The sequence below is a fragment of the Eutrema salsugineum genome, unplaced genomic scaffold (assembly GCF_000478725.1).
Source record: "Eutrema salsugineum unplaced genomic scaffold, Eutsalg1_0 scaffold_10, whole genome shotgun sequence".
Lineage (NCBI taxonomy): Eukaryota > Viridiplantae > Streptophyta > Magnoliopsida > Brassicales > Brassicaceae > Eutrema > Eutrema salsugineum.
The window spans coordinates 11,467,724-11,480,370 of NW_006256908.1; the positions used below are offsets into that span (position 1 = coordinate 11,467,724).

The 12,647-nt window shown below is 32.6% G+C and overlaps 2 protein-coding genes across 4 annotated transcripts; one reads left to right on the forward strand and one right to left on the reverse strand.

Moving 5' to 3' along the window:
• Positions 1-807: 807 nt before the first annotated feature.
• LOC18027765 (putative E3 ubiquitin-protein ligase SINAT1) lies at positions 808-3,726 on the reverse strand. Of its 3 annotated transcripts, none has more exons than XM_024148028.1 (5): positions 3,497-3,726; positions 2,644-2,790; positions 2,114-2,386; positions 1,640-2,026; positions 808-1,451 (listed from the first exon to the last, which is right to left on the reverse strand). In XM_024148028.1, the coding sequence occupies exons 3-5, from the start codon at positions 2,327-2,329 to the stop codon at positions 1,131-1,133; spliced, it is 924 nt and encodes a 307-aa protein (XP_024003796.1). In that variant the 5' UTR covers positions 2,330-2,386; positions 2,644-2,790; positions 3,497-3,726; the 3' UTR covers positions 808-1,130. The 3 variants fall into 3 exon arrangements, with proteins under 3 accessions (XP_024003796.1, XP_024003798.1, XP_006411469.1); XM_024148030.1 differs by having other exon boundaries at positions 2,644-2,793; XM_006411406.2 differs by lacking the exon at positions 2,644-2,790.
• Positions 3,727-9,432: 5,706 nt separating this feature from the next.
• Positions 9,433-11,596, forward strand: LOC18027766 (FK506-binding protein 3). Its single transcript, XM_006411407.2, has 4 exons — positions 9,433-9,911; positions 10,177-10,247; positions 10,798-10,832; positions 10,926-11,596. Exons 1-4 carry the CDS (start codon positions 9,681-9,683, stop codon positions 11,426-11,428), a joined length of 840 nt encoding a protein of 279 aa, XP_006411470.1. The 5' UTR covers positions 9,433-9,680; the 3' UTR covers positions 11,429-11,596.
• Positions 11,597-12,647: the final 1,051 nt, after the last annotated feature.

A 12,647-nucleotide genomic window follows, 5' to 3' on the forward strand; every position in this document is an offset into this window, starting at 1 on the left:
TTTGCCAATCTCTGTTTTATCTGTTAATAATATCTGGTAATGTGTATTAATATTATGCAATATCTTTCACAACAATAATTGCACAATATAGTTTCAGATCATGTCACGATTGTGATAATGCAGAACAGAAATGGACAATCTTGTGGAATCGTTCATGGTAAAAGAAGATCGAAGAGATGAATGATTGTTACCTCGATCCTGCCATTGAATAAGCTCCAGAAAAATGATGAAGATGATGATGATGATGATGAGAGTGAAAACTTTAGATAACCACAAACGATCTGTTTCTAAGAACTTTGAATTATATTATGTTTGATTTCTGGGGAAATAATCAACGAGCCTGAAGTTTTTTTTGTTTTTTGTTGGAAATCTGCAAGTTTGATAAAAAAGAAATTAAATTTTCTTATTTGGGTTTTCTCAGAATTCTCTCTGTTTCTCTGTTCCGCGATAAAGTCGGGAGCAAAAAACACATTCGCTTATTAATTTTTTGTTATTAAATTAGTTTAATATAACCAACGTAGGAAATGTTAAGTGTTGCCTTCACGTCTTGCACGTCCTCTCCGGTTACCATACTACTATAATTTATCTTTGTAAGCATTCGTATTTCTAATTCCTAACATATTATTTCGTCGATTCCATAGTTTATCTTATCATTTTGGAACGTAAAATGTCTTTCTTGACATTTGACGTGAATCTCTTAAATCCAACACTCAAATGAGTAACTATCAGTGACTGAGCAATATGATGAAGAAGAGCATGAATCATACTGAATGATAAGAACAATTTGATCCAAGAAGAGAACCGAAAAACGAAAAAGCACTCGTCTTCTTTATCTTTCCAACGAAACAGGAAAATTTGAAAGACAGAGTTTGTAATATTGAAAAAGAACAGAATATTTCAACCGATCATGGGAGATTTTCATCTCATAGCTACAGAACAAAAAACAGTTGAAGAAAACCCTCCCAGAAAATTTGTCCCATATGTTGAAAAAAAGCTCTCAAGACTGCTATGTACATCCATCCGTTTCTCAGTTCAATCAAAATCATCAACTTGAGCTTATTTCTTTCTTCTCTTCTTATTCCCCATTTTGCTTTGGGACCATGAATCAATCATCATATTATTGTTATCAGCTATTCTTCTTTCCAAATCCGTCCGGTGACTCGTAACTTGAGCTCTTCTTTGTCACTGCCGGAGAAGTACAAAGCCAAGTTTCTAGGGATGATGAGTCCGTCCTGACTGTCACGGACTTTCCTGTGACTGTCTCTGATGCTTCTTGGAATCCCTTGCCATGTCAGTTTACGGCTGTGAGCTCCAACTTCCAAGCTGTAACTGAACTTCTTAGCCTCGTTCTCGTCTCCCATGAACCTTAGAAATGCCATGTACACTGGTGCCATCCCCAGCTGAAACGCCTCAAAGTGCAAGCAGAATTGTCTTCCAAAACAGTTGAACACCTAATGAACCAGCGTCACATGAAAAAACATTCATTTCAGGTAGTGAAAAACGCCTCAAAGAAACCATGAACCTCATCTTTGATCACTAACTCTGTTTCAAGATATATGTATAGCAAACAGTATGTGATATGGACGAGATTTTGATAATGACTAATTAGCTACAAGGGAATGAATTAATATAGAATTACCGTAAGCATCCATGTAGCATTCTCAACCTCGTGCGGATTTGACTTGACATAACGGTGGTTGAAGGTGCAGCCATCATGCATATCGACTTTATGATCATCTTTGAGATGGTCAACAAGGGTTGGGATATCTCCCGTCACTGAGCACTCAGAACCAGCGTAAGGACAGTTGTAGGATCGAAACCTGCAATGCTGCTCGTGCTTGAGCTTGCTGTAGTATGGAAAAATGTCATGACACCCTAAGTTTTGGTACCGGCATGGAACTTCCAGTGATTCCGCAACCTTCTCAAGCGCCAAGCATCTTATGTTGCCAAGCTCATAACGGCACGTAGGGCACGTGTTCTGCACTCTCAGTTTGCAGCTTGAACACAATGTGTGGCCATTAGGGCACTGTATAGCAAATTATAGATGGCAACATTAAATAAACAAAGAAAGAATTAACAAAAGTGACTACAGCATAAAGAAAAAGTAACACACCTGATGAATTGGAGGATACATCAGATTTGTACAAACGAGACATTCGAGGAGCTCATAAACACCATTGCTCGAATGGATCCCATATTTTCCAAAGGAGCCACTTCCTGATTTTGCTGGTTTGTTATTAGCCTCCACTTTAGCCATCTTAACCTCGTAATCTAAGCCTGTCGAGTTAGATTCTAGGGCTTCTTTCAAAGCACTGCCACTAGGAGCCATGGAGACCCAAAACGTTCTTTATTTCTATTAGCAATCAAGTAAAATCCGGTTGTCCTTCTGCAGGAAAAGAAACAATGGCCAATGTAAGCTTATATACTTGAGAAAGTAAAATTTAACAGTTCACCAAAAAACCTCGAAAAAAATGAAGTAAATGTTATCATAGGCAAGCAGGTAACATGTTGTTCAATAATTGAGGAAAAGTAGGTTGGGAGGTAGATACTAGGTTCACTTGAACAAGTTTCTTCTATAATTTCCGGAAAATAAGATCAATGATAATCTATTAACAGTACACTATATTGCAAATCAAGTCCAACCTTATCAAAATTAGTTAGCCACTTCGTTCGGAAAAAATGTAGCAATTGGGAACTATTGTGAGTATGTTTATTCCCATTCAGCTGAAAATTGCAAACACCTCTCTTTCCCCGAGCCCATTTCGTGGATTCTTCACAATCCTTTCAAAACTGCTAAGAGTATAAACAGTTATGTAACAGGTTAGGCCTTTGATAATGAAGAATGAGGTTAATCTAGCAACAGGCCATCAAGTTATGAACAATGCTGAACCTTACAAGCTAGAATTATTGTTCTCAACCATCAAGAAATAGAGTCTTCAAATGAAATAGTCTGTTTCCTTTGCAGCATATACTTTTCAAAACTAACTAGACAAAAGAGAAAGAGGTCCAAAGATGAATTAAGACAAGTAGAACAAACATCAGATTGAATATTGTTAACCCTACAGATAAGTTCAAACACAAGATCCCAAACATGGAGGAGGAAAAAAACACTCAGAATTTCAAAATGGATAGCAAATTTTGAATTTTGAAATCAAATAAGTTGGGCAAGACCAAACTGAAGCTAAAGTCAAGATAAATGATTAACGAAATGCAACAACAACCAAAAAAACTGAGAAGTGAGAAGATGAACAGAACCATCGAAACAAAAAGACTGCCCAGATTCGTCGCAGTATGCCTCTTGAGATTTAAATTAAGCACCACGAACGAATTTGCAATACATAGACAAAAAACCTATATCTCAATTCCCTGTTTCATGCTAAATTCTCGATTCAGAAAGAAACCTGATTTTAGACCCAGAGAAGGAAAAAATCCCAACTTGGGATGAAACAAGAAATAAATAGAGAGAGAGAGAGAGAGAAAAAAAAACAAACTTTACCTCTCGGGAAGAAAATATTTTCCGAGGCGTGGCGGTGGCGGTCGAGCTATCGAGATTTTGCTACAGATTCACATGAAGAGGTTGAAGAAGAAGAAGAAGAAGAAGAAAATCGAGGCTGCGAAGAAGAAGAAGAAGAAAATCGAGGCTGCGAAGAAGAAGAAACGCGGATTACCAAGATACGAAATTAAGATGGTTGTGTCGTGTCTTGTTGTTGGTATCGATGAAATCCATTAATGGTGCTCTGTTTTTTTATCTTTATTACACTTTTCAAATGCGAATCACAAAAATTCACCAAGGTTGTTCCTTTTTGGTCCCTTTTTCCATTCCTTAAATATTCTTATGATTTTTTTCAAATTTATTTACCAACCTTCTCAATCAGATTTAGTGAGATTTGCATTCTATTTATATCAGTATTTTCTACGCTCTGATTGGATTCAAATATTACATATGGATTGATAAGATATAAATCAATGTAGATATCAATAATGATTTATGTCACTATATATGTTAAGTAATCTTTTATTAATAAGATCCAACAAATTTATTGTTTGTTATAACAAATATTATATTCACATAATTCCTGCTACATGTATCTTGGTTACTCCAGCAACAACTTTTTTTATAATTAATTTCGTTAAATATTTTGAAACTTTTAGTTTTCATTCATTATACTGTATATTGAAACTTAATCTAACTAACTAGATTCTAACCCCGTGCATCTGCATGGGAATATTTTTTATTGTTTAACGAAGATATAATATAATTTGTGTTTTTGAGTTTAGATATAATTATTTTTATAAATATATTTTTTAATAAGCAAAAATATTGATTGTTGTGTTTAGATATATTTTATAGTATTAAAATTAATTATGATTATAAAAATATAATTTTAACCCGTCCGCTAATATTAATTCAAAATGAACTATTATAAAAACATAATTCTAATTTTTCTGTTCATATTCCCGTATAATATAAATATTTGTTAAAAGTTTGAAATGTATTAACAGTATTATTTAGCATTATAGTTTTCTAAAATTTAATCAAGAAGAGAGTGTACAACTGGTTTTTGAAACACATTATAGTGTATGCAATAATTTTTAATTTTTTATGTTTTAATTTTGTATGAAAAATATATTTTTGATATACATGTATAATTCAAAATTAGTGATATTAGTTACCAAAATATTTTTAACCCAGTTTTTTATATATATTTTTAGTTCTATAAATTTTAAAATATATATTTTTAATATTTAAATTATACATTTGGATTTTACCTATTATTTTATTATTAATTTGTAAATAAATCATAATCATAAATATATTATATAAACAACATAAATATCATATCATTTACATCATTATAAATATTTTATATTTCAAATATGATCATTATTTTTTATATGTAAATTTTTTTTCCAAAAATTCTAGATATTTTTGATAAAAATGTTTAATAGTATAGAAATTATTTAAATTAGAATCTTTAAATCAAATCTAAATTAATATCTGATTTATTATTTTTAATCAAATCAAATCAAATCTAAATTACCTATATATTTAAGGAACTCTAAAAATATTTAAATTAATAACTAATTTTCGAAATTAAATATAAATAATTATTAAAATTATTTTTAAATACTTAAAAAAAAATTAGGAGTGTTTGGAAGCAAATACTAAATGTGCTTCTGTTTTAATATAATAAATACAAGTATAATGTAAATAACACGCTATTGATATGGCCGATTGAACTACTTGATTAAGAATATGTTTTGATAATTCAATCAAAACTATTCAAACTGTATACGATTATATAAAGATATTACTACTCTTAAAAAAGGTTTAGGGTTTAACTCAGCTTTCGTTTATGTGTTTTTAGGGAACTTTTGATTTCGAATTAAAATCAAACTTTTGGACAACAAAAAGCAAGAAAGTTACAGTATACCAAAGCAATCCAAACTAATTTTTGTATCTTAATGGCTCTTGGGCTCGTACATGGAACAGCGGGACATGGTTGACCCCACATCCTCTCAGCGGCCGATAACTATTTTATTCAAAAATTTTCGATATATTTCACGTTGTTAGCTTCAAAAATGTTGCTCTCTTTTGATTTATTTTTCTTAAAAACTTAGTGAAATATAGATGATGTCAAGCCCTAATCATAGACTAACATACAAGGAAAGAGTATTGAGCAAGGAAACTATATTCATAAAGCAAACACAAACCAAAATCATACATATGCTTCAGTTTTTTTACCCAAAAAAACAAAAACAAAAACCAAAACGCCTTGCACATGATTACTAGCTAACTTTGGGTACATCTTTCTGAGAGACATCTTTGTAAGTTGGTGCTCCCATGATAACTTTACACATTTGAAACAATTTTGGAATCCTTCTGATTTTTTTAATCATGTTATTGAAATTCTCATACACGAATCTCTTCAAAACTGCACAATTTCTGACAAAGTATATTGGTAGGTTCATCTTATTTGGTTGGTGTAAAAAGCTAAACATACTCGAGAAAGAAAACATTCAGGCACATATAAAATTTTCATTTTATCTCATTTCTCAAGAATTAAATTCCAACACGATAGTTTGTATATGCACCAACCAAATACAGGTTGGTTTTATCAAAAAAAAATCAAGAAAAGTTGCAACAATTCCTAAAAAAATGATGAACGAATCATCCAAACAAACCAAGTTAGGAACTGATGCATCAGTTCTAATTTGGAGAAACAACGGATTACCTTGAGAGTTCGAGCAGAGCTGATTGATCACTTCACAAATGGTAGATATCCTAATGAGAAAATTATGGATCATAACTATTTTGAAGGATCATCATAGTCCACATCAAAGAAAACATCAATGTTCACCTTTGCATAATATGAACCAATATTGTGCATTTTGAAGCTTGTAGATTGATAACGACTGATACTCATATACTCAAGACTTAGAGCATCAATTACAACTTTAAGATCAACTTGGTGTTCATTTTCTTCACATTCATTAGAGCAGCTCCAGTGGTGTAACTGAGCCATAGTCTCTTTAGAATTTTTTAATCATTTATTGTATTATTTAATAATTTATTTGAGAAAATGATGTGTGGGAAGAGATTCAACTTTGCAAAAATTTCTACTTTGCAAAAATTTCTTCCAAATTTCGACGAACCCTAATTTACTCTAATCGAATTTAAAACCGTCAATCAGAGGAGTAATCAGATTGTTACCTGGAAATGTCAACTGAACTGGATATCCGCCGAGTTTTACATCATCGGAGCCTATTTGAACCTCTGATTTGACATCCGCCAAGCGAAATCGCCGTTGCGATCGAGAGAAAAGAGAGAGCTCATTTTTTTTTGCCCGATAAAAGAGAAATGATTTTCTCTCCCCATAAAAATTTCATTCGCAAAAAAAATAAACGGCCAATACCGTTCGTCCACGTCATCAACAAGACCGTCTCGTCCGCCCCGTCGCCAAGGATCGATTTGTCGAAAATTTTGGGCTTTTCAATTATTTTTAATCCACTTTCCCTAGGTTTCTAGGGCAAAAATGCTTAATGAGACTCTGATGGAGCTGGTCTTACCACATGTAAATTCTAATTCGAAGCTTTTTAATAATTGAGAGTGTACACAAACAACTTCTACATAATCATCAGAATGTGTGACTATAATTGATTAATTCTTTGAGAATCGAACAACTTAACATGAGAGTTCATAAAATCTTTTTTCCGTCAAATTTGATAGTTTCTAGATGCATATTTTTGACATGAGGTAAATTTACCAATGTTTCACATGAATAAAGAGAGAAGCATTCTAACGACTGCTTCCTCACTATCTATCGAGTTAGACGATAAACTCTACGTTTAACCGCATCACTAATCCGCCACACAAAATCACAATCAGAATGACAATGTTCAAAAGCATATCATAGATCATAGGTAGTGTATTTGTGTAAATTGCAAGAACATACTTTCAGCTCTAAATTGTTCGTTAAAACAGATTTCTTAGCAACTAAACTATCGTAAATTATAAGTCAAAAATTTTCATATGAAAAAAAAAACTTTAAAAAATTTTACTTACATGTTCGAGAAAACCACAAAAGAAAATAACTAGTTTGTCGATCTTTGGCTTAATATGACATGCCAGCACATTCCCACCTATTTCTATGAGTGAAACATTGTCGTTCCTCTCTTTTATTATTATTATTAAATTTGTAATACTAAACAAATATAATACGATCTATCTTCATTGATAAACAAATGTTAACATGATCACAAACAATGCTTAATTATATATGGTATTAAAATAATTCTTGGATCATGTTGTAAATGTGAATTAGTTATTATATATAACTCGATCTATCTTTTGAACAGTGATAAAAACACGAATAGTCCTCCGAGTTAGCTCGAAATATTTGACATATTGTCCCTCTTGTACTTGCGAGAGAGATGATGGGGAAATAGTGATAAACAAAAAACAAAGAGGATGATAAACAGAAGAAAACAAAAATAATGAGGGGAGAAAGAGAAAGATGTGAAAAAAAGGGACCCAACGATGAAAGGATAAAACTTCTTCCCCCACCCACTCCCTCTCGTCCAAGCTGGCATCGGTCATCGATGAGAGAGAGAGGGTAGCACGCCACCGATTACCCCCTATCCCGGTTTCCCCGCACGTGCGCCATCCACTCTCCACGTGCCTCCTTCCTATACTATTTATTATTCTCTCTCTTTTCTTTTATCTATCAAATTCCACCTAAAAAATTCATCCACATTTCCAAAAAAAAAGTTATCTCAGGACCGTTAATTTTCAATGTTTGAATCGCTTCTTTTAGCTCTATACATTGGTGCATGCGTAACTACTTTTATTCACATTCACATTCATATAATATCAATCTCCAATATTCACATTCATGAGATTCTTGGTTTTGTCAAGAATCTCAAATATATACAAACACTTGTTGTTGTCAAAACAGAAAATATAAACACTTGTTAACATGTGTAACGGTTTAAAAACTACTCCCTCCGTTTTATATTAGTTGTCGTTTTAGAAAATTTAGTTTGTTTTAAATTAGTTGTCGTTTTCAGTTTTTAATGTAACATTTATTAGTTTTTATTTTTTATAATCATTTTTATTATGTAATATGTTTTATTATTAGTTAAATTGTATTTAAGTAGATAATTAATGATGTTTTTATATTGAAAAACTAATACAATTAATATTTTTTTAATCTGTGTGCATAATCTTAAAACGACAACTAAATAAATTCGGAGGAAGTACACTCGAGTTAACTTTCTCCAATGTTAATTAGGAATTATTAAAAAACCAAAAAAGAACTTTCTCCAATGTTTTATACGTGAAATAATTTGACATGATATAGTTATGTAAAATATCTCATATATTTTTGTATATATATATATATAATCATGTTATGTAAAAAAAAATCACGTCATCTAATACAAATTTCAAAAACTTAATCCTACTGGTTGAATTAGTTTAAGATTCAACTAGTTACCCAATAATAACACACCAAAATCAGTATCCAGTTTACGTTTCAAAAAATTGTCAATTAATTTTTTTTTTTTACCAATTATTGCCTTTTGTTTTAAGAAAAGTATTCCATTTTAAGTGATGTTTTTTTATATTTTATTTGTAAAAATTTTACATATACTGCCATTGTCATTGATTCAATTGTGTTTAATTAGACAATGAATAATGTTTTAATTTATGTGTTCTCTTAAAATTTTAAACATCAATTAAAATCAAACAGTGGAGAGTATAAATCTTTTTTTCTTCAAAATAAGTGCTTAAATGCATAGATAAAATGTCCTAGACTAAAAATTAAAAAAAAAAATGCATAGATAAAATGTCAATTAATCTCAGTCATTCCTATATGGACTCTTCCTCTCTCAATTACTACTAAGTTGCTTTTTGGGTGCAACAACAAATAAAAAGTGAGAGAGAGAGATAGAGAACTATCTAGAGAGCATTACCAAGAACAACACAACACCACAAAGCCTTCTGCTTTTATTTATTTCCAAGTCCGTGTAATAATAATAATAAAAAAAAGATTACTCCTACTTTGTTCCTTGTTTATATCTGGGTTTGCTTTGCACTACAGTACTTCTTTTGGTGCAAAGATCCCGAAACGCGAAAAATCAAAAAAGGAAGAATCTTTCTTTCTATTTCTCTCCCGATGAGGATCCGGAAACGACAAGTGCCTCTTCCTCTTTCGTCTCTGTTACCTGTTCCTCTCTCAGATCTCTACTTTAACCTCTCACCGACGGCCACCGCCCGATACTTTTGCGGCGAAGATAGCGACGGTGTTTTTGCTTCTCTTCAGCTTTCCCCCATTTCTGATCGGTTGATTCCAAGTGATGCGACGAGGAAGAAGAAGAAGAAGGAGGAGGAGGATGATAAATCTTTGGTGAGTTTTATTAATATACGTTGAGATTAAATTAGAAACTCCCAATTTCATTTGTAATCGACAGATAAGCAATTTGGATTTTTGGGTGCAGTTTGTGTTGTATGAAAAGACTCTATTTTTAAATTATTTTTTCCTTTTTTTTGGTGTGGAAATAATTGGTTTTAATTGAATTACACTGGAGAATAATTGTTCTTCATTTGCAGATCTTATTTAGTAGAAGGAATGTTCAATTGCTCATCTTCGTTTTCTTTTGTTTTTCTAAAAGGATGATGATGATGATGATGATAATGGTGATGGCGATGCAGACGTGAAGAGTAGTACTGATGCATCGAGCAGGTAAGTAAATTCGATATGAATATTTTGTTCTGCAATTCCTTCTCAATCTCTATTATAAATATTGTGGGTGCAATTACTAATTAGAATTTACAAAGTTGTTGTGAAAGATCAAAGCTTGGAAACATCTGATACAGAAACTGGATCAAAATTTAAACTTGAATGGTTTTAAGAACTAGAAAGCTTTTGTTATATGTGAATAGTATTTTGCAGATGAAATGATCTGAGGCTGGATCTAATCTGAAAACTTGAAAATTCGTTTTTCTTGTCTTATGGTTTGATTATCGTCATTCTTCTCACACCGTAAACATTTGGGAAACACAAGAGTAGTAGTAGTTAGCGATGATGAGTAATTCAATAATACTCTAAACATGCACACCTCATGACGGTGCACGTTAGCATGGGATGCTTTTATACACGAATGGTCCCCATATCGTCAAGCCTTACCTTGTGTGCTCTATTATTATTTTTTAATTTTGTTGCTTGCACTCATAGATCGCTTTCATCTCTTTATACTAAGCTTTTTCTTCCTTCTTGCTTCAAACAATCGCAGCAAGAACGTTAGAGAACCCGAGTCTTCAACACAAGGTACACATAGAGCTTGTTTTTCGGTGAAAATTAAGCTTAATTTTATTCTTTGGTTGTACCATTCATCGTCATTTGTATGTATATGATATATAGTTGTCGAGAAGAATGAAAAGGTTGTGTCTTTGAGAAAAAGGAGAGGCTTTAGAAGCTTCGAGGAACAAGAAGAAGATGAGGAAGAAGAAGAAGCTAGTGGCGGTGGAGGCGGTAATAAAGGGAAGAGGAAAGCGAAAAAGAGTGGTGCGTTAGAGGAAGGATCACGGTGCAGCCGCGTTAACGGTAGAGGATGGAGATGTTGTCAGCAAACGCTTGTTGGTTATTCCCTTTGTGAGCATCATCTTGGTAAAGGAAGGGTTAGGAGCATGAACAAGAGTGCAGGCGGTCGTGGTGGCCAAGGCGGTGGTGGCCGAGGCGGCGAGAAAAAGGCGGTGGTGGTGGAAGTGAAGAAGAAGACGGTGAAGCTTGGGATGGTTAAGGCGCGTTCAATAAGTAGTTTGCTTGGACAAACCAGCACAAGTAGTGGCAATGCTGATGTTGTTGTTGCTAATGTGAGCGAGATAAGTGCACCTACTGATCAGTTTGCTGCTTATGATAAGTAAGTCTGTCGATCAGCATTTACATTTATGTGTGTATATGTTTGTTTTATGTACATGAACATGATGATAATGGACATAGCTCTATGTATTGGGTGTGTGAACATGAGTGTGTAGATTGATCGACTACTTAGTTGACGCTTGCTCTTGATTTTATATATAGAGAGAGATATTGGTGGATTCAATTTCGTTTCAGTAATTAACTAATTAGGTAGTGTAAAATAATTAATTATTGTTGTTTCAACTTTTTTAGCAAAATCATTTGAACTGTTTATCTCGACGATTGTTCACTGCAACTGGTGCAAAATAAATGAAACCCAACGATATGAGTTGTTTATTTCAATTTTAAACCAACATTCTTTAGGAGTATTTGCAAACCAGTTGCAATCTAATCTAAACGTGAAAAACAATTAAAGGATTGAAAGTATATGCAAGGCAGGCCAATAATGGTTAAATACAGCAAAGCAAAAAAATCTGATTTCCATTTGATATATACTATAATAGTTTTAAAAATTTTAGTTATACTTTTTTGTTAGTACTAACACTGTAGACCTTACAATACATTGATCCTTAAGGCTTTCATATATTTCATAAAACTACTTTTGGATTTACGATCAATACAATTTTTGTTGGCATGCCATGTACTATAACATCTATACAGTTTAATGTTCATGTAACGTTTTTTTTATTTGGATTTCTAAGGGGCATTGGACTCGTGTTTCTGATACCGAAGAAAGAAACAAAAATATTAGGACATTCAATCACGTATAGTCACATACTAGAATATACTATTATACGTACGTACTTGGTGTCATGTGCAACATCTGATCTCGGTCGTCTAGAAGGGAGATATTGTTCCCTCGTTCTATGCACTTTTGAAAGGTTTTTGTATTTATGGCAATAAGAGATTAATTATCACGAAAATCCTTTTTACGAGGACAGGCTCAACAACAATGAATGATGCTTGAGAAAATTGATGCACCAACCTAGTTAAACGAAAGAAAGTAAGTTCAATTAAGTAGAGAGCTTGCTAGAATTGGATTATGTTAAACTTCATGTAGCAGTTCAATCGATATGTTATTGTATATTTCTTTCATATACTATGCCTGATGTCATTTTTAACACGACTTTCTGTGGAATGGTTTTGGGGTGCTTATATTATTAGTTGTCTTGTAAATTATATTTGAAAAAGATACGATAATACGGCTAGAAAGTGGGTATAACT

Bases quoted from the DNA above. Each gene is read 5' to 3' on its own strand.
- LOC18027765 (XM_006411406.2), bottom strand. From the start codon at position 2,329: ATGGCTCCTAGTGGCAGTGCTTTGAAAGAAGCCCTAGAATCTAACTCG. The intron at 2,027-2,113 runs GTGTGTTACTTT...TTTGCTATACAG, and splicing joins TGTATCCTCCAATTCATCAG to TGCCCTAATGGCCACACATT. The intron at 1,452-1,639 runs GTAATTCTATAT...CTGGTTCATTAG, and splicing joins ATGCTACATGGATGCTTACG to GTGTTCAACTGTTTTGGAAG.
- LOC18027766 (XM_006411407.2), top strand. From the start codon at position 9,681: ATGAGGATCCGGAAACGACAAGTGCCTCTTCCTCTTTCGTCTCTGTTA. The intron at 9,912-10,176 runs GTGAGTTTTATT...TTTTTCTAAAAG, and splicing joins AGGAGGATGATAAATCTTTG to GATGATGATGATGATGATGA. The intron at 10,248-10,797 runs GTAAGTAAATTC...AAACAATCGCAG, and splicing joins AGTACTGATGCATCGAGCAG to CAAGAACGTTAGAGAACCCG.